Source organism: Seriola dumerili, unplaced genomic scaffold, assembly GCF_002260705.1.
Source record: "Seriola dumerili isolate Sdu_G_001 unplaced genomic scaffold, Sdu_1.0 BDQW01001299.1, whole genome shotgun sequence".
Classification (NCBI taxonomy): domain Eukaryota; kingdom Metazoa; phylum Chordata; class Actinopteri; order Carangiformes; family Carangidae; genus Seriola; species Seriola dumerili.
The window spans coordinates 461810-489037 of NW_019175554.1; the positions used below are offsets into that span (position 1 = coordinate 461810).

The following is a 27228-nucleotide window of genomic DNA, read 5'->3' on the forward strand; positions in this document are numbered from 1 at the left end:
CCCCCTCTTCTCCCCTCTTTTCTCTCTCTCTCTCTCTCTCTCTCTCTCTCTCTCTCTCTCTCTCTCTCTCTCACACTGGTACTCACACATGCACAACTCCGGTGGGGGGTGGGGGGTGGTCAGTGTGCAAACAGACTAGTCAAGCTGTCATGTCAGCGTTAGTCAGGATGGTGGAGTGTGTGCATTGATGAAGCAGAGAGGCAAAGGTAAGGGCAGGTGTGGATAGTCCACGTAGCTACTGGACGTACGGGATGTCTCTTGTGCTCTCTGTCAGGCTGACTCAAGTTCATGACTTAGCTGGATCAGAACCATACAGTGAGTCAACAGTCAAACCGCACGGCTGGTTTGACTGTTCATATCCCCTCTGTTGACTGTAGAGTTGACAGATGTGTCGAAATGGTGGATTTTTTCACTTGCTGCAGACAGCCCCCCTTCTGTGCATCAGATGTCTCATAGTGGATTTTGCTTCAGGCAATGGTGTGTGTGTGTGTGTGTATTATATATGTATGTGTGTGGTGTTTGCACATTGAATTGCGGGAGCCCTGAATTATCCCTGCTACAGAAACTCCCCTAATAGCAGTGATTTAAACTTTACCTGCTTCACTGCCTTGATTGGCTATTGGAAACAACACAGTGATTTAATTACCCTTTGAAGACTGCTGCCCTGTCAACTTTCCCCTTGCTGTGTGCTTGTATATCTGCTTTCTCAGGCAGAGATGATCGTATCACTGTAACATGCCATAAGTAATGAAGCCTCATCAAGAGAAAAGTCAACTCGAGGGTGTGATATCTCCTCAGGAAATAAGATAGTTGGACAAATATTGGATAAAATGACGGGCCTAATAAGCACACACATATAGTGTCTGTTTCTTGCCTGTCTCTCTCACTGCTGTCAGTTTCCTACTTCACTTGATAACCTCTTAGATGTTAGTATTAATTATCAAGTATATGTTTTTTTCATTTGACATTTTGTGTGTGCGTGCGAGCAAAGAGGAGGGTTGTGTTCCAGTAAGTTGTTCTCTCTGATTAGAATTCCATTCTGATAAGATGATGTGCTGGTGTGAGTGTAGAGGGCAAGGGAGGAGGAGCTTTTGGTGTGTGTGTGTGTGTGTGTGTGTTTGTGTGTGTATGTAGGTATGTATGCGTGTGCATATGCGTGTACGTGTGTGTGAGAGGGGCTTGGGTGGGGGGAGTTGAGGTGTTACTTGCTCGTCTCTGAGGCTTGCCTGTCATGTAAAGCATCAGTCATGCTCTTTCACAGCAGTTTTATTTCATCCGCCATTCCCTTTAGTACTTCGACGGCACAATTCACTGATACTGTCTTGTGGGAAGTGCAGCTGTTTGGGAAGCATGTGTGTGTGCGCAGTGTTACACATTGTCATATTTTTGTCAATTGCCTTTAAACTGTGGCAGAGATTCGATCAAAGCCAGTCAGTAGAATTATTAAAAGTGAGACAAGTAGATAACTCTTTTAAGATTCTGGCTTTGTAGCCTCATCTGACCCTGTGCCTAAACATTCTTTTTCTTCTCTCAAGAAAAGAATAAAACTTTTCTCTCTTTAATACCCAAGACCCCATGATTTTTTTTTCATTCAAGAAAAGATTGGAACACAAATTGACATATTTATTTTGTTATTTTCACTGTGTATTTTCCCCAAAGTATACTACACTGGGGGCAAAGGAAAACTGAGACAGTCCTTCCTCTTCGCTCTATTTTTCATACTTATCTCTCCTCCCACAATCACGCCATCAAGTTGACATTCATCACAGGCCTCCATTAAGAGGTCTTAAGTTGGAAGTGCTTAAACGGAAGATGGCTAGCACTGTGTGTACTGTGGCAGGGCAGAGCAGGCCTTTCAACTCATGCCGTTATCCCACTTTTGGTGTCTGTCTGTAATGCACTGCTCTCTGCCGTCTTGTGATCGAGTCCTGCTTTCCCTTCCTGCGTTATCTGATCTCAGCTTGTGACGTTAACTGGTTTTATTCAATGGCAACATTTGTCACTTTCTGTCGTGCTAACTCTCAAGATTCTCTGCCTCTTTAAACAGGCACAATCTTTTTCTTTTTTTTTTCACAGAGTATGTCATCTTTGAGCTCCAATTAATGTTATACATTACCATTAGAGCCTAAAATATATACTGTAGTCGCACCTATGCTGTGTCCTTTGCTACCTTCTTACTTTTGCTCGACTGGTGATGTGATGCAGACTCCCCACTGCTCTGTACTCACAAGTGTATCCTTATCTTCACCACTTCCTGGGTGATAGCGCAGTCTGATAACTACAACAGTCACTGCTCCGTCTGATTGATTAACCAGTGACCTCTGACCCCCTGCGGGACATTTTAATTGGCTGATTTATAATGAGCAGGCTTCCCTGAAGAAGAGCTGTTTTAAGGCCAGAGCGGATGAAGGGGTGATGCTGGAAGGGGGCAATCTAATTAGCTGATTTAACTGATAACACCTGAGGCAGCTTTGTGTGTGTGTGTTCACGTGTGTGTACGTGTGTCCCATTGCAGTATTATGTTAGGATAATTCATAGTTTAAATGACTAAGCCAGGTATGTTTATATGTTCTGAAGTGGTAAACACTCTGGTACTATGTGCTTCTTGTGTGTGTTAGAGAGTGAGTTAGTGTGTGTTGGTGTAAATAAATGAGATTCTGTGAGGCTATAAGTTATGATGACTAGATCAATACAACTTAATGTAGTAAGCTGGAGGCTTTCGAGTACTGGCTTATTATATTGCATTCAAATGTCGAATAACATCAAATTCAAAATTACGTTCCCGTAATTTTTTACACTGGTTTTAAAAGTAAATATTGACAGATTTACATTTCATTCTGCCTTATAATTTAGCATACTTTCCTTTGTATTTGTAGTCTTGTAAAAGCAAATATTCTCATAGACATAACAGGGTTTTCCCTGGCAGAAAATTAGGCGGGGGTGGTACAGAGCCGTACGACCGTACGAAAAAAAAAAAAATCCTTACACGATGTAACGTTAATTTAAAGGAAACTTTTCAGGAAGCTGGGTGTGCTTGGATGTAAAAGAGATAATATTCATCTGTAGGGTTGCCACCTTTTATGTGAAAGAACGTGGCAACCGGTTTGGTTTTACTTGACAGCACTTTGAGGACATAACATGAACGAAAATACGGGACAAATTGCGTCCCGTATTGATTCAAATCCACCGAGTACCGAGAAAACAAGTACTAGAATAATTTTATTTTCAAATACGGGACGATCAAGTACTATACAGGACGGGTGGCCGGGTGGGGGTAACCGGTGGCATTCACCTGTTTGCAGAGCCGCAAAATCAGGTCACCGGAAGAAAACCCAGCGCGTTCGTATTCTTCTTCTTCCGCAATTTTGGATGGCTCCGCCTACTGCACGGATTACGATACAGCGACACTACATTGCCGTAGTGGCGTACAGCCGCAATTGCAGTGACAAACGTCAAATCCACCGAGTACCGAGAAAACAAGTACTAGAATTTAGTCGGGAAGCGGAGGCGGCACGAAATTTGACCGACGCGGCCGCCTCCCAATTCTCTTTCTCTATGCAGGGAAAACCCTGCATAAAGGGAAATGCCTCGCGTCATTACTTGTTGAATATGTCTACTGAAGTAGTTGGTAGGTGGTAGAAAATAGAATGTGCTAGCAGATGTTGTAGTGGCTGCTATCCTTCATGCCCATTTCAGTCAATTAGTTTTTTTTTCTGTTGGCAATTTGAATGGTTTTGTATCTATCATTTAACCTCTTGAACATCATGTTTTCTGTTAGAAAGAAGTTAGAAAATTGATTTTTAACGTGACAGTTATGACCACATCATATGTACAGTATAATCAACGCTTTCTTCAAACCCAAGATATTTCTTTTATAGCTGCATTACATTGAACAACAAAAAAAATTCTGCATTTGTTGTAAATTGCTTTTTATAAACATTTGCCCAAAATCCAGCCTGACATCTTTTGAAACATTTGGATCGTGACCAAAGCTGCAACAACAACAGCAACAAAATGGAAACAGAAACATCTGACAATTAATTTCTACAAAATGTCAAAAAACTGTGAAAAGTCCAAGTTGACATATATTGCTAAAGGTCTAAAACACACACACACACACACACACACACACACACACACACACACACACACACACACACACACACTGAACATGTCAGTGCTGCTATGTAGACCTGGATCACTCCAAACCACTCACTCACTGTATTGCATATCTTTATTACTTTATCTGGCACAGGCCACTTTGTTACTATAAAACTTCTACAGTAAAGTCCTTGTGTATCTATTACATGATAATGTGTAGTATTTACAGCAACATTTTTTTTGTCAGTTGTCTTGTTTTTTTCTTTGTGTAGTAAAAATATTTATTATTTTATTGTCCAGCACTCTGGCCCTAGAGGAACATCTTTTCATTCTGTCCATTCTGTCTGTGTGACAATGTACAGTATGGTTGAAGTGACAGTGAAGCTTGATTTGATTTTGATTTGATTACTATGACATTGATATTTTTAAGTGAAAAGTGATTAATCAAATCACAATAGTTGCTATAGCCCGACTCATATAACGACTTATTATTTCTGCTCTGATCTTGACCAAGAGTGAAAATGTACAACGTGTGTCTGTGTGTTATTTGTAACTGCGGACCAGGACAGGGTTAATATTTAGTTGAATTAGTTTAATGTTCACGTAATTAATTGTCCTCCTTTCTCATCTCCCTCTCCCATGGTAAAAAAAAAATTCATTTGTCCTCCTTGTCTGTATTTTGCATTTCTCCTCTCTCACATATTGAAAGACTGTGAGGAAAGTGTACCAACAGAGGAGCCACGTAAGTTCAAGGATAGCTCACTGTGTGGCCGTGTTTGTGTATTTCTGTGCGTGGTGGGTTGTACCGCAGGTGTGCATGTTTGTGGACAATGCTAACAGTCTTGTCTGTGGGAGCTCCCAGCATACCACCTCACTTTCTAACTAGAACAGGATCCCTGAATGAAGACCGAGCCCAGGTGGAAAAGTAGAAATACCTTTCCAGTGGATTAAATCCCATGCTCTCCTCTCCTCTCCTCTCTTCTCCTCTCCTCTCCTCTCCCTTTCTTCTCTCCTCATACACCATAATTACAGCACCAGACAATTACCCAGCGTACTCCTGGGATGCACATTTTGTTCTCTTAATCTGGTGTTTTAAATAATTAAAACTAACCATGAACTCCTTTTTGTGAGTGTGGCTCAAGAGGGTTGTGTAGTGTGCGCATATCTGTGTGTGTATTCCTATTGGTTTGTTGTTTTGCTGTTTATAATCCGAAATCGCATGATGCCTTTCCTATCTACCAATAGTACTGACACAATCCCACCTACCTTGCTCCATGTGACCCAGAACAGATTTACCTTCACCAGTAACCTAAATACTATTGGTGCAATATTTTGTTTATGGAACAACCATGGTTCAGCCATACTTTACTCCGTCAGTGGTGTGATCACAACACTCTACCATAATCCCCTTCTCCATGCTTTACTAGCAGCATGGCAGCCAGTCATGGCAGACTATGTCATTGTTCACTTGGAAAAAGCAAACACAAAAAAAGAAACAGATGTTTCACATGTTTGTGGGTGATTTTCAAACAGCTGACATCTTTAAAATGAGTACAGTATTACAACTAGATAAATAAATAAAATACATCCAGACAACCTTTACATTCCATTTCACTTTCTTCCCTTCTTTATGTTGCACTCAGACACTGAACACGGACATTTAAATCTCATAATCTCACTGTAAATGAATTTTTGTATATCACACATACTTGTTGTCAGCAGTACTCTAAGTGCACACATTTGTGTAAATCTTGCCTTTGTGTGTTGATAATAATTCAGTGTTTCTGTCTTTATCAGCCAAAAAACAAGAGGAGGATCTGGAGGATAAGAAATCCATAAAGAAGAGAATTAAAGAGCTCAAGGTGCTCGATCCCAAGATTGCACAGAATCTATGTAAGTATTTGTTTCCTCTCAGCCCACTCCTCCTCCCAAGGACTGGATTTATACACATCCGCATTTTTTGATGCTACAGTGTACCGGACCTGTCTGTAGTTCTAGCCTCACTTTTGCCCTTCAATTCACTTAAATTACCTCCAGTATCCCATTTGTTCTTTGCATGTTATAAAGTGACGTAAAAGAGAAGTTTGGCAGCCAATGAGTTACACCTTTTTTTGCTGCTATAGTGATTATAGCAAGACAAACACTTAACCGTGAACTTGGCCACCGCTATCTGTGACTCACGTCTTCACACACACACACACACACACACACACACTGAGAAGATTAACGATGTTAAGCCTCCATTAAGGAAAGAACAAACGGGAGGAAAAATGCTCCTATGTATGATCACATTTATCTGTCTGTCTATCTGTCTGTCTGTCTGTCTGTCTCAAGCTCTCTTTACCTCTAACTTTCTCACTCACACTCGTGCGCTCGTGTGTGAGTGACGCCTGCTTGGTTTATAATGACCGTTTTAAAAGGATTCAGCATTAATGAGGAACCAGCTGATCTCTTAAGCACTCCCAGATCTTAGTTCCTCATTGGCTTATATCAAGGGGAGCTATGACCTTTGTTTCATGTATTAAAAGAAAATGAGACTAATCAGCCCAGTAACAGTGATAAATCATGCAGCGTAAATTATAGAGCGGGAATGAGGAGAGACGAGAAGGAGAGTCGGCAGTTTGTGTTCCACCATAGGAGGTAGAGGGACTAAGCTTTGATTGAAAATGAGTATGACTTAAGGTCTGTTGTTTGACTGATGCCAATACACTGAAAATATATTCAATTTCTATTGTGTTAAAATTTCCTTTTAGCAATAAAGGTACAGAGCTCACATTTTTACATGGAGAAGAGGGCCTAATTAGTCAGTCAGACTTTCACTGAATGTATGCAGTTATTTTTATCTTGAACTGTTTGAATACTGGCTCCCCCAAACTTTGCTTGAAGTCACTGCAGTAACTGTTGGTAGCAATGCATCTTAATTGTCTATTTGCTCTTAGTGATGTACTATAAAATCTGTCAAATGAGCCTGGAAAAGGAAGTGTAAGCCTGTTTTCGTTACCATGAATTTATTTCCTGGTTTTACTGTAAATCATATCAAGTTGATGTCTGTAACCCTCTTTACACCAGACTTGCTTAAATACAAAACACTTAGAAGCTAAGATACTTAAGTCATCACATTTTTCCTTCAGATTTTCCCAATAATATTTAAATTTCGCATCATCTGGCTCCTAGCCTAGTCACACATCTTTTAACTGTCAGGGCTTTTTTGACGGTTCCACTGGCTATACTAATGACAAGGAATTGCCATTCAGTCTCTGGTGGTACCACTTGTTCGAGGATCTCATGCTTGCTCAACCACTGTAATTTCTTAAATCACTTTTTGTAAAAACAGTTTTATGTCTGGCTGGCTTATGTATTGATGTATCTGTAATTTTATATCTCTTCGGCTCCTACTCTCAGTTCCCTTCTTGTGTCCTTGAGCTATTTTTATCTCACATCATTATTTGTTTTGTTTTTTATTTTCTTTTTGTTTCTTGTTATTAAATTGTATGACCTGTCATTCTTGAATCATTTTTTTATTTACCACAGCATTTGTTGCATCTTTTGTTTGTTTCTAGCCATCTTTCTTGGTTCCTTCCGTATGCCTTATCAGGAAATCCGTCGTATGATAGTGGAGGTGGATGAGGAGCAACTCACTGAACCTATGATCCAGGTAAGGAAAAACATTTCAGAGCTTCAGTTACTTATGTGACGCTAGTAGAAGACTTTGTTGGACAGACCGCCTAACTCTTATGTGCACGTAACCAGTTCTTAAATGGATAAGAATATTGGAAACTAGCTCAACTGACAATGTGCAAATGTTATTTTTAGTGCTGCCCTTCTCCTTCACAGTTGTTCAGGCTCATGCCTCAACTCTTGTTTGTTGCCTTGATTAGTTGTCTACCTTGAAATGGCATGCAGCCTCCTTTATCGCTCTGTCTCTCTCTCTGTCTGTCTCTCTCTCTCTCTCTCTCTGTCTGTTTCTCTCTCTCTCTCTCTCTCTCTGTCTGTTTCTCTCTCTCTCTCTCTCTCTCGGCTTGCATAAACTAGCAGTCTGTCTCTTTCTTTGTCTATCTGTCTGTCTGTCTGTCCGTCCGTCCATGTTGACTGAAGTTCTGAAGAAGTTTCTGCCTCTTGTTTTCCTTTGGTTTTGTTTTTACTTTATGACTTAAATTAGCTATTTTACTCCCACCAGTCCACACTCGAGTGAAAACATGGTTTTGATTTTTAATTTCACAAATTTATTCAAAATCAATAATTGAATTCTATAATTTAAGAAAAAGTATTCAGACCCATAATTCAGTACTTTGTGGAAGCCCCTTTGGCGGCAATTACAGCTTTGAGTCTCTACAAACTTTGCTCACCTGGATTTGGGCAGTTTATCCCATTATTCCTGACAGATCCTCTCAAGCTCTGCCAGATTGGATGGGAAGTGTCTGTGAACTCCCATCCTCAGGTCTCTCAACAGATAATCCATGGGTTTTTAGTTTGGGCTTTGTTGGGCCACTCAAGGGTAGTCTTACTTGTCCCAGCGTTTTCTTGGCTGTATGCTTAGGGTCATTGTCGTGCTGAAAAGTGAACTGTCACCCCAGTCTCCCTCGTCCCTGTGGCTCAGAAGCACCCCATAGGATGATGCTGCCACCTCCATTCTTCACCATAGGGATAATAATAGCCAGATGGTGAGCAGCGCCCGGTGTCTGCCAGACTAAGTGTTTGGAGTTCTGCTTAAAAGCTCCACTTTTTGTTTTATTGAACCAGAGAATCATGTTCTCGGGGTGCTTAAAATGCATGCATACATTTCTCTTCTGACTCGAGCGGAACGCTGTTATGGAGGGTTTGAGCCCTGCCAACAAATGCCCTAGTAACCTCTGTCTCCAGCTTGGCCCTGGGAATAGTCAGCAACAACTGGTCAGTAGACCGCAGGCTACTAACAGGAGTGTAAGGACAGAGAAGGTCAGCTGTGTAGGATGGGGCAAACAAGCAAGGAAACTTTAAAATCAATTCTGAAGGACACAGGTAACCAGTGCAGGGAGGCTAGAACGGTGAAATGTGCTCCAATTTTCTAGTTTTTGCCAGTACCTTTGCAGCCATATTTTGTACAACTGACCTCTAGGGCAGTCCAGCAAACAACAGTTACAGGCTTAAATAGCTCTGATCAAAGGTATGAATAAGTGTACCATAAGCATACAGTCTACATTCCTCAAGCTAAATTTGAATCAGCTTATAGATGACACCAAATATGTAAAGAGATGGTGGCTTGTGTGCACTAGATGTTGAGGAAGTTGACTGGTGCATTTAAGGACTTGTTTTACTGACTTTTATCGGTCGGCGTGTGGGTAAGCTGAGCTGAAACAAATCAGCAAAAACAAATCTGAGCTTCGGCTGTACATTTTAAAGAATTCATTCAATCAATAATTGTTGATTACAACACGCAAATAATTAATGGTCATTAAGGCAAATTCCATTATAGTGCATCAATAAAAACTCAAGTAATGGAAGTGGCAATATTTGTCCTGACTCCAGGCATCAGGAACAGATTTTCAACCCAATTTAAATGCATTAGACCAATATATTTACCACACTACAGAAGTATTTGTTGAGATGGCTGTTACATTTAAATGAGAGGGCAATTAAATCAATGTGGCTTAAATATTTTAGCATTTATTCCTTTTGGTTGTCTTGAAAAAAAAAAAAAAAACCCCCAATCACAATTTCACATTCAATTGTCTATAAACATATACCTGTATATAAACCTAAGAATATAATACTATATTTTATAGTAAAAGCCATTTTATTGCAGTTACAAAACCTTAGAAGCGAAAGTCACCAACAGCACTGAAAGTCACAGCAAATAGAACAGCAGTAGGTTGGATTTCTAAACAAACACAGCACAAAGAATGGTAGTCCTAAGGCTCATTCTAAATTAAATTGAAAGAAAACACCACATTGCTCTTCAAGCATGGACTGTGGGCAACTACATTGTTGTTGAAACCTAGATATACAGAGCCCAAGGGTGAAAAGGGTTTAATTTGACCTGATTACGTTAATTTTGGACACTTTAAATCATTATATTTTGTACATGTTTAAAAAAACTGAAGCATGAACATGAGGAAGATATACTGTAGTAACCAAGTACAATTAGTGTAATTAAATGTGTCAGTCATCATGACATTATCACCACAAGGCTATTTTTGAATAAATGTGTACCAGTTGCTTTCCCTACTCTGCATTCCTCCGTGCTGCTTCTCACTCCCTTTCTTCCTCTCTCCTTTTTGTAGAATCTTGTAAAGCATCTGCCGGAGCAGGAGCAGCTGAACGCCTTGGCCAAGTATAAAAATGAGTACGCAAATTTGTCAGAGCCTGAGCAGTTTGGGGTTGTGGTGAGTACACACAATCGTACACAAACATGCACACACAAAATTCTCACCTCCCCACCAGCTGGGTACTGTGTAGCTCTAACACCATGTGCAGGTGTATCACAAACAATATTCTTCTGTGTCGCTGAGTTGAAATTCAATGTATAATGAATACAGTGGTTTAACAGAACAGAAATATGCATACACAGTTTTATAAAGCTAGTTTATTACCATCTTAATGTTATAGTAATGTAAACTTTTCTTGTATTTGCATCATATCTTTCCCTCAGCACTTCTCTTCCCTTTCTAAACGCAATCACACACACACACATACACACAAATTGAGCACTTTCATATGAATATCCTAATCCTGAGCTTTTTAAAATTCTATCTTTTTAAGCCTTAAGAGGAACGACAGGACACCTGTGGACTCCTGTGCTAATTTATGCACATTAAAGAGCAGCTCTGCTGCCTAATTATGTCTGCATCGTTTTCTTAAATACTTTTCAAAAGAGGTTTATTCAGAATTATGCATGAGGAGTGTAGCACTTTTTGTGTATTTTGTGTTTCTGCCTAGCAACTAACTTACTCACAAAACATGCCATAATCTTCATTTGCCCCATGCACCCACCTGTTTGTAATCACCCATGAAAGAAGTCTTATCATTGAATGAAAATGCAGTTACTGCGCGGTAGATGAAGGGGGAGGGTTGAGCATGAGCATGCTCAGCTGTTGTGTATAGTTCATCAGGGAGACATAGAACAAAGAAGAGCATGCTTATATAATGTTTTTTTGCTGCTGTGCCTGCCTGGGCCCAAGGAGGCCTGTGTGCTTTCACCTATCAGAAAAGCTCATGTTCAAAGGGAATTTTTAATTTACCGTTGAGCAAACACAAGCATTTTATCTTTTATTTTTTCCGATATCCGCCATTCTCACACTTGATTTGAACTCCACCTTGTGTGTATTGTAAGCAATAGATTGGATCGCATTAAAAAAGCCCTTAAAGTGCTTTGGACACAATGCCAATGTAGACATTTAAAGTGTCTTTCTGCAGCTACACAAATAAGTTAAAAGAAATCAAAAGGCAAAAAAGTTCTCTATCTTCCAACAGGGTATTAATTTCCATGCATCGCCATGTTATTAGATTAAAGGATATTCTAATGAGTTTTACACTAGTCAACTTCATGCAGCACAGTAGCTTTTATTGCTGTATCAGTTGAGCTTGCTGACTTACAGACTTCCAGGCAACCTCTGGCCTCAGCTGTAGCCACAGTTCTTGTTACTGGCACTTCTTTGAATTAAAGTCTTTCATTGAGGACTTAAATTGTTGTTGACACTCTACATAGACTTTTATTACAAGTTGCCAAATTATTTACTCTAATTAAGTTTTTAGTTTTGTCTGTGTATATGTGAGGGTATTTGTGATGATTTGTTTATCTATTTATTTTATTACATTTTCTGCATATTTGTGTTAAGGACTCCCTTGAAGATGAGATCGTTTATTCAAGGGGTTTATCCTACTAATACGTGTTGATATATTTGTTTTTACACTATATCATGCATCATTTTGAAATACACTGTTTTTAATCTTGATAATATGAAATAATAGGAATTCTGCAGTATGTCAACAGTTTACCACCTCACTGAACTCTGCCATACACACACTATATTTTCCATAACTTCTTTTCTATAATCCATTTTGTTATGTTGTTCTTTTGTTATGTGTTGAACCCCTTCCATGAAGTTGTAAATAATATCTTCCTCAGCTCAATTTTGTCCAACGCCCGTCATAGCCTTCATGGAAACAACAGCTGTACACATTCACTCTGAAGGCACCCTGGTGCATTTTCTTCCTTTCTTCTCCCCCTGATTATTATTTCGTTAATAAAATATCCTTTTCACACAATTTACCTCATCATAAAGCGTTTCAGCTTTCTGTGTGGTTCTTGTGCAACTTGCCTTTCCCCAATTTTGTCTTATTCCTCCCCTGCCCTGTTTCCTCTCTCTGCTCTCCTCTCATACAAACACACACAGAACACGCACACACGCTCACTCACTCCCCGACTGAAATAGTCATTTGATAACATTACAGTAGCTATAATTAAACCCTTGATGGAGGACATCAAACTGCACAGCCAGCTGTTGTGTGAAACAGACAATTGGAACCTGCGCCCTCCCCACCACCCCACACACATACACAATCACTGTTGTGGCCAGGCTCTGGGCCCAATGCAATATTTTCCAATTTTCTCTAATTGTGTGAGAGTGGTAATCCAAGGCAGCCTATTGTATATTCCACCCCCTCCGCTGCCTGCCCTATATGGACACTAACTCCACAATTAACTTACCAGACCTGGGTCCCAAATCAAATCACTGCCAGCATCTATTACTACTGCCTAGCAACACTTTCTAGCATGCTGGTTGCATAAATGTCTTTTAAATTAGATTGGCTAAATGTGAGAGTGTGCCAAAAGTGTGATTGTAGTTACTTAAAGTTTAACTATGTTCTTTGAATTTCTTCTCTATGTCTGACATACTTTTCCTTACTCTTGTTTTTCTCCTCTCCTGCTTTATCTTCTCTATAATCCCCTTTTTCATATTATTCTGTCCTCCTTCGTGCTTCCTTGTTTCCTCCGTCGCTCTTCCCCTCTCCTAGATGAGCAGTGTGAATCGGCTGCGTCCTCGCCTCAGCCACATCCTCTTCCGCCTGCAGTTTGAGGAGCAGGTAAACAACCTGCGTCCAGATATCCTGGCTGTAAACGCCGCCTGTGATGAGGTCAGGAAGAGCTGCTCCTTTGGCCGCTTGCTGGAGCTGGTGCTGCTGCTGGGGAATTACATGAATGCAGGCTCTCGAAACGCACAGTCTTATGGCTTCGACCTCAGTTCCCTCTGCAAGGTGAGGGTAAAATGCTGGCCTTATATCAGCTGTTCACATACAGTATGTAGACCCTTATCCATCCACTACCAGTGGTTCAACATGAGTGATGAATGGTTAACAAAAAGCTCATGAGATAATCTTTTTCCATACATTTTACAGTTGTGTTTGCAATTGGAGTTTAGTAACAGCAATTGTGTCGTTTTTAAAATTTATCATAGTAAATCAAAGTTTGATATGAAGACCATGTACAAACTGAATAGAATGTTTTAGATCCCTGCATGAAGTGTGCCTGCCAGGTTTTTCTCATTCTGAATCACTCTCATCACTTCTCATTACCGCAGGCTCTGATCATATGGGTTCAAAAACCTCATATGTTTAAATGCTCATTTGCAATATGCATATCCACAACAAAAAAGTAGTTTTTAGACTAGAAGACAATGTTTAGTTTAGAGGACAGATTCAGTGTTTTGGATGACTTTTGTGTGCAAATGTAAGGTGTGTTGTGCTTGTGTGAGTGTCTGGGTTAACATATCTGATCATATCTACACTTGTTTGTCTTTTTGCATGAAAGAGTGAGTGTTTTTTTTTTTTGTGTGTGTCACTTTGGCTGAGCCCTATCAGTGAACTCATCTAAAGTGGCTGCTGTGATGAGACACTGTGTTTGAAACTATTTCATTTGATTGAACTCTATCAGCCCCACAAGACAGTTTTTCTCTCTATCTGCTGGCATCTATCAAAGCAGACAAACTCAGGGAATACTTTATTCTCATTCTCCTGCTCAGAATAGATAACTGGCTATGGCCAGTATCCCTTTGAAAGTTCACACACCCTGCATGACTGCCCAAGCTTAGTGGGGCAGAGACATAGCAAATGCCCATACCTGTGGAGTTTATATGGCATGAAGACAGAACAGTAGGATTTCTTGTATGATAGTGATGGTGACAGAGAACAGAGTGTGATCCTGGAGTGGGAGACTCCTCCAGTGGTTACATTACAGCTGGTGGCACACTCACTGCAGTTTCCACAGTAACAACCACTGCAGCCATTCATCACTGCCACATCTCTGCCCTGTGAGACTTAGGTGCTTATTTTCATATAAACACCACTGCATGCGTATGCACAAATGTGGATTTGCTGCATTTACTTGACAGTAAAATAATCGATAAATTAAAGTATGAAGGAATAGGTTTTGTGTTTAGTGCATTTCTAATGCTGCTGTTCCAGTGTGTGTTATGTTTGTGCTCGAATGTTGGAGGACCAAGGTGTGCATTGATGTCAGAGGCAGGACACACAGAGGAAGACATCACCTTCATGCCTGTTCCCGAGTTTGACAACTTAATTCCATGGCACACTCCACAGCGCAAGAAAATTGCACCCAGCCCAACTGGAAAAAGCAAAATGTTTACATTGTCAACTATGATTACCATCCATCTAAATTCAGAGAGGGACCTTTTGTGAGTGAGCACTTGAAGCTTTTGGAAAAAAAAAAAGGGAAAACAGAAATGAAAAGAGAGATGAGAATGTTTGATTAGAGGAGATAATACAAACATGATTAAACCCAGCGGGGCTGAGTGCACTGCTGTCTACCAATAGATCACCTAGAGAGATACACAGCAACGCACTCCACAGGAGGGATGTTTGGCGGGGATACTGAGAGACATCTTGGAATTAGACTGTAAAAGAGCGATGATGGAAATTTATCAGAGAAATTGAAAAATTGTTATGTGTGGGGGAGAGAGGCACGAAGCGCAGGAGAGGTCATGACATTGTGAATATGCTTCCACCGCATGAGTACGAGACATGAAATCATCTGTAGCACTGTCAACCCTCAGCATTTATGAAGCTACTGAAAGGGTTTACAGTAGCTGAATGAGGACAATGACGCATGCTCCTATGTCACACAACATCCCACAGATATGGTTATAGAACAATATCTGCTGATAATTCTCTACTGTGGCACAAAGACTTTGTTTTTAAACTAAGATGGACTCTACAAATTTATGCACAAATAAGAATTATATTTTGTTTGTTCATTTAGTAAAAGAACAGCAATACTTGTTAGGCTTAGCCTGTGACATCTGAAGTAACAAGCAAAGTCTGAGATACCGCTGCAAATATCCTCTCCCTGTCCCTAGTTGATACAGTTAATCCTGTATTGAGACTAAATTAGCTGAAATAAATGTCATCTCTTAATGCCATAGGTCTTTGTATATAACTATACTGTATGTTTGTGTATGTGTGTTCTACTACAGCTAAAAGACACAAAATCAGCAGACCAAAAGACCACATTACTCCACTTCCTGGCACAAGTGTGTGAGGAGGATTTTCCAGATGTGATCAAGTTTATTGAAGAACTGGAGCATGTGGACCGAGCTAGCAGAGGTAATATACATTATTACCCATATACACAATCTTACACACAGATGGACACAAAGTTAGGACATCTTAACAGTTTAACATTACGTTTACCTCTTACTCTCTCTGCGTCAATATCACAGTGTGATTGTCTGTTATTTTGGATTGCTGTGTGTGTCAACTTAGGTTCTTTAGCTTTCCCAGCGCACAGGGAGTTTCATACACTCGCTCTCATATCAACATCCCTTGCAATATTTTCCACTGGTCTTACAAATGCTAAATTAGTAACCAAATAGTTGGACCGTATTTTGAGCCAACAAAAGGAATACAAACACAAAAGTATGTTTCTTTTTTTTTTCCTCTATGTTTTACAGCTTTGTGTGACGAACAAAAGCCTCTTTAGCTTCGAGTTAAAGAGAGAAAAGCCTTTTATGTTATCTTCTGTTCAGCATGTTGTTTAGACAACTGAGGGCATGCTATTAAAACTGCAAACTAAATAATATTTTAGAAACTTTCAAACGCTTTGGCCCCTTATTTGATGTTGACCATTAAGCACTATCGCTTGACTTACTGTAAGCAATGGCGATTGTATGGTCAGTGGCAAGAGGTAGGTGATTGGACAGGTGAGCCTAATGAAAAGATAATGAGCTGTGTGGGTTGTCCAGCTATATAAAGTACTGATATCAGGAACTTAATCGCATTTTAACATTGTGTCATTTCACATCACTTAAGTTAAGCCTCCATCAAAACAAATTACTTTCACCTGAGAGACTGAGTTCAAGAACACTGCACCCACATACAGTAGTAATGTCCAGCATGAAAAGGTGGTTCAGTCATCAACAGAGTAAAAACATTATATTATATTACAATAGATAGATAGATAGATACTTTATTTATCCCCTGGGGGAAATTCATATTTCCATCAGCTCATTGTTGATAATATTAATAATAATAATAAAAACAGTTAATAATAAATAAACAATAATAATTAGGTTAGTCCACTTCCTTTGGCCGAGTTGTTGTATAGCCTGATGGCAGTGGGAACTCCTGAACCTCTGTGTTCTGCAGCGCAGTGAGATGAGACGTTTGCTGCACCTGTAGCTGCTTCTCTGTCCTGCCAGAATGTTGTGGAGAAGATGGTTGCTATTGTCTAAGATGGCCTCCATCTTACATTGCATGCGTCTCTCCACAACAGTCTTGAGTGAGTCCAGACTCTTGCCAAGCACAGACCCAGCCTTTTTCACCAAATGTTGTTTTATTACTGTTACATATAATAAGCAATAGATATGAGAAATAGTTTTTCATATTTGCTTGTTTTGGATGTATTCGAACAGAGATCCAGTCATTAAATTATATGGTTCAGAGAGCTTAATGCATAAACAGAACTGCCTACCTAGACAATGTTTTCACATAGACAGAAATGGAACATTCTTTTTCTGTATTCCTCTGTTTTACTTTGAGCTTCACTCTTACCTTTCTACTTTTGTAACTCTCTGGGGATTATTCTGGGATTAGATGCTTGTTGATTCTGTAAACACGCATTGTATTTTACCAGCTTGGTGTTTGATCTTTGCTACACTCTGCTCGTCTGCACTGCTGTTTGATACTAACATTAATCTTCGTAGCACATCTACAGAGTTATAGGTTCATTTTTCAAGAGAATAACTCAGGTCAGTGCACTGTTTTAGATGTAGCTTAAGTCTCTGTGCTGATTTAACACTAATTGGCTGCTTTCTTGATAATCCGAGGCACATGTGCACACACAAATATGCACACACAATCTAAGTTTGGCCAGTTTATCTGGAGTATGGTGAAGGTCACAGGCAAGTGGGAAGAGACTGGGTGGTCAGAAGAGACTTGGTCATGTTCTTTGTTCTTTGTGTGCGTGCGTGCGTGCGTGTGTGTGTGTGTGTCTTTGCAACTATATGCATGTGCGGTCGTATTGTCACAGCACGTTTGCTACTCCAGAGAAGATTTTACCCACTGCTCTGGTCCCAGCAGGAGGGAGTGAAAAAAAGGGTGAGGAGGAGAAAACATAGTGAGGATGAAATATGTGACTTTATTGTTTTGACTCCTCCTTGTAAGAACCCCTCCAGGTTTTGTTGGTGCTTTGATAATCTGTTGGATAATGATGCTCCTGTTGAGTGTTTCATTTCTGCCACCTGTGCTGTTTGAGTGTCCACAAGCCCTGGGCCAAGACTCATAGGTACAAGGATGCGATCAATGGGAAGCACAATCCTTGGATCTCTCTTCAGGCTTTGTCCATGTCCTTACTTCATGGATCTCAAGCTGTGTGTATACTCTATTCACACCTAGATATAGTCCTCTTTTTCCATCACTGTCTTTCTCTGTGTTGTTGTGCCATTAAGAGATGCATACACTAAATGTGTCATCTCTCCATATCTAGTGTTCAGACACACAAATCCCATTTCGTCTTTGTAAGCCATGCTCTTGAGTGACTTCCTTTTCATCAGGTCTGACAGCCATTCGGGAGGCCTGAAGACACACTAAAAGGCTGCATTACATTCATAGACATTCACCAAAGAGCTTACTTGAGCATGAAAACAAGGTTGGATAGAGGTAGCAGTAATGATTTGCGCTTCTCTCGCAAAAGCTGCTGTCTTTTGACTGTGTGTAACACAGCCCTCGTTTCCCCATTGCCAATCTCGCCTCTCATGGAAGCAAAACTGCAGCTTAGTTCAGGGTCCTTTTGTGTCTGTCTTCTTATTTCTGCTCCCCTCTCTTCTTTTCAGCACTACAATCATCATTTCTCCTGACATGGAGAAGCAGTCCTTGTGTACTGCTCCTCTCTTTCTGTGTATCTATCTGTCTCTCTCTTTCTGTCTGTCTTTCTTGTCTGTCTCTCTGTCAGGTTTTGTGGTTTATCTTCGTCTTGCTCCCTGTCCCTTTCCTGTATTTCTATTCCTTTTGTCCCTCATCACAAACACACGCACGATACACACGGGCACGTTTGAGCAGTTTGGCAGTTGGTGCTAAGTTCATGGGGAAATCAGACATGGAGACATACAGTAACCAACCAGGCAACCAGGTTACTTCAGCGTGTAACTCTGCTTACTTGGAAAGCTTTGCGTAATACTAAATAGACATATAGACAAATAGACCAAGCAGTCTTGGTTCAGTTTCTGTTCATGGCTTGGGGCCCTGAGGAATAATTACAAAGTAATGTGAGGTTTCAGCTTAATTGAGATGGTCTTCTGATATGCGGCTCGAGCCTTACTTTGTAGTTAAGCTGTATGCAGTATGAGTGATGAACCTCAGGTTGAAAGAATATAGAATGAGCCTCTCTACAGTGCAAATTCAGTGACCTTCATGCTCTCCATGCTCCCTTTGTATGTAGTGGGTGCTCAGCACATTGAGTGTGGGCACACTTTTTTTTTTTGCATTACAAGTCTCTCGTTTCCAGCCCTCGCCACCATCAGTCTGGTCACACTTGTCTGTCAGGCTTTGGCCTCAGAATGCACATCTGCGTGTTTTCAGTCTCCTAATTTCCATACATCAAAGGATGATCTATAGTGGATCTCTACGTGGAGCCGGGCTGTTTGTGAGTGAGCATGCATGGTTGTGTGCTCCACTCAGTCTCATTTATAGCACAGCAGGTTGGCAGAGTAATAAAAGGATGTCAATGGGGGATTTGACCTCTACAAATATTGCAATTATTATTCTGCTAAAACATCCTATATCTGCAACCCCTCTGGACCACAGACGCGTTCAGGCCCTGCTGCTCATAAAAATCGCTCACGTTTTCACACACTGGAAGAAAAGGCAAGGGAGAACAAGGGAAACATAGAAACGCCCTTTCCTTTTTTTTATCTCCCACTCTGCTTTTCACCCTACAATAGAGCAATTATTCCACAATTCTTAAGAGTGTGTTTGTATAAATATATATCACATTTCTGTGTGTTTCACTAAACATTCCAGCTGCTGTACTCATACTACTGATCATTCCAAGGCAGATACTCTCTTGAAGCATATGCCTCAATTTTTGTCACCTGCACATCTCCTCTTGTTCATATGCCCTTCCATGTGAGGGATCCTCATCACAAAAGCCTCCAGTTTGGATTGTGAAGCTAAAAAAAGAGAAAATCCCAATTTGTTTTGCTCTCTGTCTCACCCGTCCTTGCTATTTTCTCAGTCAGTGCATCATCACTAGGTTTTAATCGTGTCTATTAACAGACTGCCTGTCTGGCTTCCTTCCACTTCTGCATGCTGCCCACACCTCATTCAACAGATTTTGGTTGCTTGGTTATGCAGAAGGCTTTTACGAAAAAGAGACAAAGATTGAAATGGAAATGATACAGCAGGTGAAGTGTCAGTTTCTTGATTGTTTACTAAAATGTCTTTTTCAGGGCTCTAGAGACACTTTTTACATTGATTGAAATGGTTCGACTTTTTCATTTAGGTGCACCCAAAATTTTTCACCACTCGTTTTGGTTCTGCAATAATATGTTTTAGCCATGGAAAATAGACAAGTTATTCTCTGCAAAAGGCATGTACAGTACTTGGCCATCTTGCATGTTATAGGGCTCTGAGTCAGGCCTATATTACCTTTAAAAAAAGATTAAAATTAGGTACACACATATAAATTATATGAAAATCATGTGCATAATTTTCACATTTGGATTCCAACACTTAATTTTCACTTCACTTAATTTTACTATCTTTGTAGTTTAACTTTTTTAATTTGTTAACTTTTTGTGAAATATAAGCAGTTTCAAGTAATTTAGAAAAGGCCAGAGTTTATTTAATCACAGATACATTAAGATTTCATTTATTGGTATTGATTGAACAAAAGTTACTAGATTCTGTGTATAGGATTTGTGTTTAAAAAGAAACAAACTGTAACTTATAAATAACCTAATTGCTTTCATTGTTTCTGAAAAAAACAAAATCATCATGGCTCCTCTGCATGGGGATATTATTATTCTGCTTTCTTTTTGTAGTGCAGCAGATTGGCAGGGTGATTTCTTAGCATAATAAAAATCATCCAGTCACTCCGGAGCAGTTGCTCGGTGAATACTGCTCTGATTGGTCACAGTGGTCACAATGCACTTTTACAATATTTTTAAAGGAATGGTGTGCTGTGGGATTTTCAGTGCCTTCGACTGACCAACTATTAGTGTCAGTGCTTTACCATAAAAGACGGGGAAGGAGAGCACAAAAAAGGAGTGGGAAAAGAGAATGAAGATAGGCAGAGGTTGGTAAGAGAGAGAGAGTTGAAATAGGAGAAAGAAAATATGCAATGAGTTAAAGGAATTGATGTGCGAATTATTTGTCAGGTACAGATACAGTAGATGTGCTTTTGTGGATGTTATATGGTGATTTTTTTTCCCACTTACTTTGTTACTGCTCTTTGTTTGGCCTTCTTTCTCAATCATCATTGACAGCAGAATGAAAAGTGCCACCTGACTTTTCCTCTCAGTCAGCTGAATGTATGAATCTTTTCTCTGCACATTCACACGCTCACCTTAACCTGCTGTGAAAAGAACATACGCTCCATTTAACTTACAATTTAAAGAGAAGTTGGACAACTCCAGCTACTGGAGACTTTATAATTTGTAGTTAAGATGTCTGATTGAACAAGCATGTTAGTGTGTGTGCGTGTGTGTGTGTGTCCAAAATAGTATGTTCCCATCAGTAAATGAGGTTTATGATATAAATGCAATGAAAAGCTTAGCTACATTTAAGTTCTTTCTCTCGTTTTTTCTTTTTTTTTTCGCAACGCATGTATTAGGATCAAGGGGAAATTTGAAACTACTTAAAAATAAGCAGCTTATGCCTTTTTGTCAAGCAGGGTCTAATCAGGGTAATTTAAGCCATATGCTATATTCAGTGACTAGCTTAAAGTGTCAGCCATGACCACCTTAACAGAAAGTTAGGCTCAGTGTTCTCTTGCTCTCCCACCTGCATGATCAATGCACCTGTTGATAAGACTATAGACAAAGGATGAAGGGCATGGAAAGATTTCAGCATCCTTCTTCATACTTTGAGGCTGCAGTATTCAATCTGTTATTCTGTTTGTGTTACTGAAAAGCCACACATAGTGTAAATACATGAGAAGATATGGCAAGCGTATGCTTTCACTACAGTATGCGTGCCAGTAAGGGCATTGTATTCTTACATGAATTTAATTGTTTATGACATACACATGAACATATAAGAGGCAAACACTGAATGTACCTTTGCTTGATGTTTATTTTCCTCACTCGTTGTTTATTCCCACGGTGTTTCTGGCAGAGTCTGAACCCATAATAAGCATGCTTTGCAACTGAGCTGGCTTCTCTCTCCTTTTTCCTGTTTCTTTTTTTTTCTTTTCATTTGGATGTTTTTTTTCTCTGATTCTCTCAGAGCATCAAAATGATAATGCATCTGATTGTACCTGTAATTGAGTTGTCCTCTCTCTGCTTCTTCCTTCACATTTCCATGCGGGGGTGTTCCTCTGTGCTGTTACAAATGTGTGCGTGTCTTGATATATGTGGGTGTGTGTCAGTGTCTGCAGAGAATCTGGAAAAGAGTCTCAGGCAGATGGAGAGGCAGCTGCTGCAGCTGGAGAGAGACCTGGAGACTTTCTCCTCCCCCGATGACCCCAACGACACCTTCTTCACTAAAATGGCTATATCCTTTTATAAACACAGGCATTTACTCACCAGTCCACCACCAGTATTCAGTGAGTTTACCGTAATGAATCAATGTGAATGTTTTTATGTTTGATGTTTTCATTTTTTACTGTGGTGCTGGCAATAGAACAGGTTTTTCATACCTGAACACATTACTGAGCTGGTGGTATAAAAGGAAGGAACTTTGAAGTCTTTGGTTGATCAAATGCCCATTTTTGTAAGACTTTTGTATCTAGCACCTAGCTTTGTAAAAGTTACTCTATCCCCCTCCTCCAAAATTGATTTTTTTCACTACTTTGTTTACCTAAGGATTGTCCATAGCACATTGTCAATCGCTCAGGAAAATAAAGAGTAGAGGTACAATATGGTGTTAAAAAAAAAAAGAATGGAAGGAGTGGAATGGACAAAGATAGTCCTCCTACTCTTTTTCCTGTACACAAGGTTTTCCTGCCACTGTCCATGATGTGTTCAAGTCATGAGTGGCACCCCATTCCATAGTCAAGTTATTGTAGCAGTACCCCTCTTAGCCATCTTTTTGAAAGGTACTTCACACTGAGGGCAGCTTCAGAATGAAGGGAAGGGTTAGAGAGGGAGAACTGGGGGACAGAGACTCCTTTGTTGCTCTGTCACTGTCTTCCTCTCTCATCACGTGAGTCATTGTGTGTTCATGGAGATAGACCGGGAGAAATTTGACATGGTTTACTCAATTGTCAGTTTATGATAATTAAGCAAAAAAACGCTAGTTCACAAACACATAAATACACAATTTCTCTATACTGTCTCTATCTCTTCACTGCCCTCTTTCCATATCCAGATTGTGTACTGACAGCTGTCAGATATGTCTCAGACCAGGTGTGCACCAAGTATTCAATAATACACCCTGTACCTAGCCTACTTCATGTAGTTTTGATCAGTAGCCTTGGGGCTTGGGGCACTGATGGCTTGTGTTGTGGTAGTTAGCAGAGGACCTGAGTGCAGCACAGTAAGGTTCAGTGAGAATGGATTTGACAGGTCTGTCTTTCACTGCTTTGCCTTCCAATTCCAGTTGCCTTGCACAAAATGTCTTATAGCAAAGCTGATTAAAAACTCAAACATCAACATAAAATTTGAAGATGAAATGTAGATAAAGTTACACAAGTGAAACACTAAGCATCAGGGATGTAATTTCCAGCACTACAAACACACACACTTGCTGTTTAGGGCTTAACTGTGTCACTAACAAATATTTGGGCTTAGGCTGCTCAGATGTCATATTCACCCCAAGACCATCCCTATGCAAACCTCACACGCTGCACTGTGGTCATATTTTTGGGACTTTAATCTGAATGCACACAATTCAACAGAAAACTTTTCTGTTGACTGGTGCTTTTGTTGGCCGAGACAGCAGAACCACAGCAGTTTTGATTGATAGGCCAAATAATGGTCACAACCTGTATTTACAATCTGGACATGAGTTCTGAGCATCATGACATGCAGTATTGACTCAACATATATGTGATTTGTACATGGGTTTGTAATTGTATTACATATTGTTGTTTAAGTTTCATTTGAATTTATTTTGTTTCACTGAATAAAAAAAAAAAACTAACCAAAAAGAAAGAGAAAAAAATGACAAAATACAAAAATCAAAACCAAAACAAACTGAGTACTAAGCTCCTCACCAAAGCCTCTTAATCTGATTTTGAACCTGATATCTTCACTGATCTATTCTATAAATTTGGTTTTTAATCAACATGAGAAAGCCATGTTTGTATAATCAAGCTCTTTAAAGTGAATTTAGACTTGTTGTATCTCACATTAGTGACTACTGATCATTAATGAATATGGACTCAGTTAAAGCTATAAAGATTCCAGGTCATAGATTATCTAAATGTAACAGAGCAGAGTGAACAGCATAGGGTTTCACTCGACAGTCACTTACAACAAATGAAATATACAGTCACCAGCTGAACATGAGAAGCCTGGAATATCACATTGATGACATTGAAAATTCCATTTTCCCTTCATGGGACACCTGAGTATACAGTTATTGTTTAATTGGTCTAATGTTACACTTCAGAATGTGAATTTAGCTTGTAAAGGCGACAAATTTAAGGCAGGAGAGAAACAGGAGGATAAAGAGCAAATGAAGAAATAAAGAACTTGAGAAGGAACTAAGATGGAATTTGGGAACGGTGAAGGTCTTTAAGAAATTAAGAGTGAACAGGAATTCTTGAGAATGAGCAGCAGAGGACCTGTGGTTTCTCTGGAAAAGGGAAGAAGTCAGGAGAGAGGGAACATGATACTTATGAACCTTGGCTGTCTGCTTTTTTTTTCTTTTCTCTCTCTTTTGCTTTCCATCACCTACTCAGGCTATCCTCATGCCTCTTTCCTCCAGCTCCTGGCCTGGAAAGATATTACTGACAAGTCAATCTGGGAGCAGTGCCTATTGAACAGCATTTACCCAGCTGTGAATAGGTAGTCCCATCCCCAGCCAGATTCAACTGAGGCCAGACCTCAAATAGGTCCATCAATTGAGCTATAATGAAGGGGCACAATAGGAGCCAAAGAGGCTTCCCACATCCTTGTGATACCACACACACACACGCGTACACTCAGACACTGTTGCTTCTTATCTCCCATGAGACAAAGATGTTGGGGTCATTAGCAGGCCTGCTGGTCACAGACACATCATTTTCTTTCTTCTTTTTTCTAACATATTGGTCCACAATCTCCCATAGGAGTTCAACTGGGTTGAGATCTGGTGACTGTGAAGGCCATAGCATATGATTCACACCATTTTCATACTCATCAAACCGTTCAGTGACCCCTTGTGACCTATGTATGGGGAACATTGCCATATATTTCATATGATAGAAGTAGAGGGAGACTTTGACCTTTGTACCGTTTAAGGTTGCTCACTGGACTTGAACTAATTCTATTTATATTTGCAGTTAATATTGTGCATGTCAGATACACCAACGCATATGGCCAGCAGCAGCCAGACATGAGTCGCAGGGCTGCAGGGGGTCATAGCAGTGAACCTGACTGACAGTATCAGAAGTCCTAACATCATGGTTTACCACTGACAGTCTGCTCTCCAGCTTCAGATCTTTGCAGCAACAAATGTTAATGCTTTCCTGTTTTGCTGTCAAATAGTACTTGCAGCAACATTTAATTTACACTTAATGTAAGATGGACCAGTTGTTGACCTTGACCACATCCTCACAGCTTCAGCAAGGTTGCACGGGAGCAGTATGGCAAGCTGGTGATCATGCACAGCAATATGGAGACGCTATATCAGAATGTGCTGGAGTACTTTGCAATCGATCCCAAGAAGACCTCTGTGGAGGAGCTATTCACTGATCTCAGCAACTTCCGTTCCATGTTCACTGTGAGTATACCACATTAACATGTTACTGTGAATCTTCACATTTGATTGAAATGGGGTGATGGATGGTTGATTCTCAGTTGGATTGGCAGTTTTTATTTTGTTGATGTCAAAAGAATGATCATTAATGCACTGTTAAACACATATAACACTTCACCAAAAATGTGATAATGTGTTGGCTGTTTAAAGAAAGAAGTGAAATGTTGGTAAATAGATACATTAAGCAACGAGACGAACTAAACAAAGAGATCTTTGTGTCTTTTATCAGCTAATAATATAGTTTGTAATATTTGGAAAAAGAGTCCTTATATAAACATTTCTGGCCTATGGAAACATTTAACTGCATCAAAACCATTAATAAGTTGGAATTTATTGTTGTCCATTAAGTAAAACTTAAGTAAAACGTGTTTTGAAAACTTGGGTAGGCGAGACATGTAAAATGTTGGCTTGAGTATTGTGTTAGCCTTGAGAAGAGCTGCTGTTAATCTTAATCTAAAAAAAAAAAAAAAAAGGTGCATGTTTAGAAATTGTTTTGAACTTTTACTGTTTTTATTCATAGGCTGTATAAATACAGAACTCCATCTTTTTATGTGATTCACACATCAGTGTCCTGTGGTATAATGCAAAGCAGAACAGTGCCAGTCCTATGTAGTCCAGTCCCAGCCAGACATTTATGTCATCGCTGAGCTCTGTGGCCTTATCAGTCTGGTGCTACTGTGAGCTGTGGAGCTGTGGAGACCCACTGTGTTTAATCAGCAGGATTAGTGGCACAGGCCACTGGGCGCGACAGATAATAGTAGCTAATTAGCCTACTAAAGTTCCTGCCCTGCCCCCAACTTAACATCTACCACACACAAATGGATTTCACGCCTCTTTGCCTTTTTTCCTGCACAGTCATTGGTTATGCTTTAGATTTGCTTATACTCAAAAGCTTTTTCTTTACATTTATGTTCTTCATGGAGAGTAGTGGTCCTGTCTTATTCCTATTTTATATCTAAGGCTCAGAACCGTGCCAGTATAATCAATGTTCTTTATGAGGCAATAAAAAAAATTTTTCAAACTTAAATTTTTATACAATGAATCTTTTTGGTAATTTCTTCATGGTCAGAAATGGTATAGTTTGATAAATGAAACTAAGCACATAAGTTCAGACTGGGATCTCTCATTCTCCCTTTGCCTCTCTCCTGAAATCCCATCTTATTGTGGCACTTACTACCTGATGTAGACATTTCCTGCATACTGTACACAAACAATGAGTACTTTACATAAGTCATACAAGTGAACAGTTTTGAATAGGTCAACAGTTAATTATTTTAACTGTTATATATTCATTAAATTGTGCATGATAAGGATATCGTATTAGCAACAGTGTTTTGTAAACCCTTTAGAAGCCCAATAATTAAACTAAATAATGTTGCTCCTTAGAGTGTCAGTATTTTTTAGGCTGTCCACACATGTGTTATTGGTAGAAATCCAGTAAAAGCAGGCATTACAAGTACAGTATTTAGAGTAAATGTTAATAATATAAGAGGAAAAAGACTGCCTGATTTG

At 39.8% G+C, this 27228-nt stretch overlaps 1 protein-coding gene across 1 annotated transcript in view; it reads left to right on the forward strand.

Moving 5' to 3' along the window:
* Positions 1 to 27228, forward strand: part of diaph3 (diaphanous related formin 3) — a 163351-nt gene that overhangs the window by 62014 nt on the left and 74109 nt on the right. The window contains exons 18-24 of the mRNA XM_022767790.1: positions 5899 to 5994; positions 7662 to 7756; positions 10362 to 10463; positions 13096 to 13335; positions 15570 to 15699; positions 22181 to 22305; positions 25516 to 25680. Coding sequence (XP_022623511.1) covers positions 5899 to 5994; positions 7662 to 7756; positions 10362 to 10463; positions 13096 to 13335; positions 15570 to 15699; positions 22181 to 22305; positions 25516 to 25680 — 953 coding nt within the window. The remainder of the gene's footprint in view (positions 1 to 5898; positions 5995 to 7661; positions 7757 to 10361; positions 10464 to 13095; positions 13336 to 15569; positions 15700 to 22180; positions 22306 to 25515; positions 25681 to 27228) is intronic.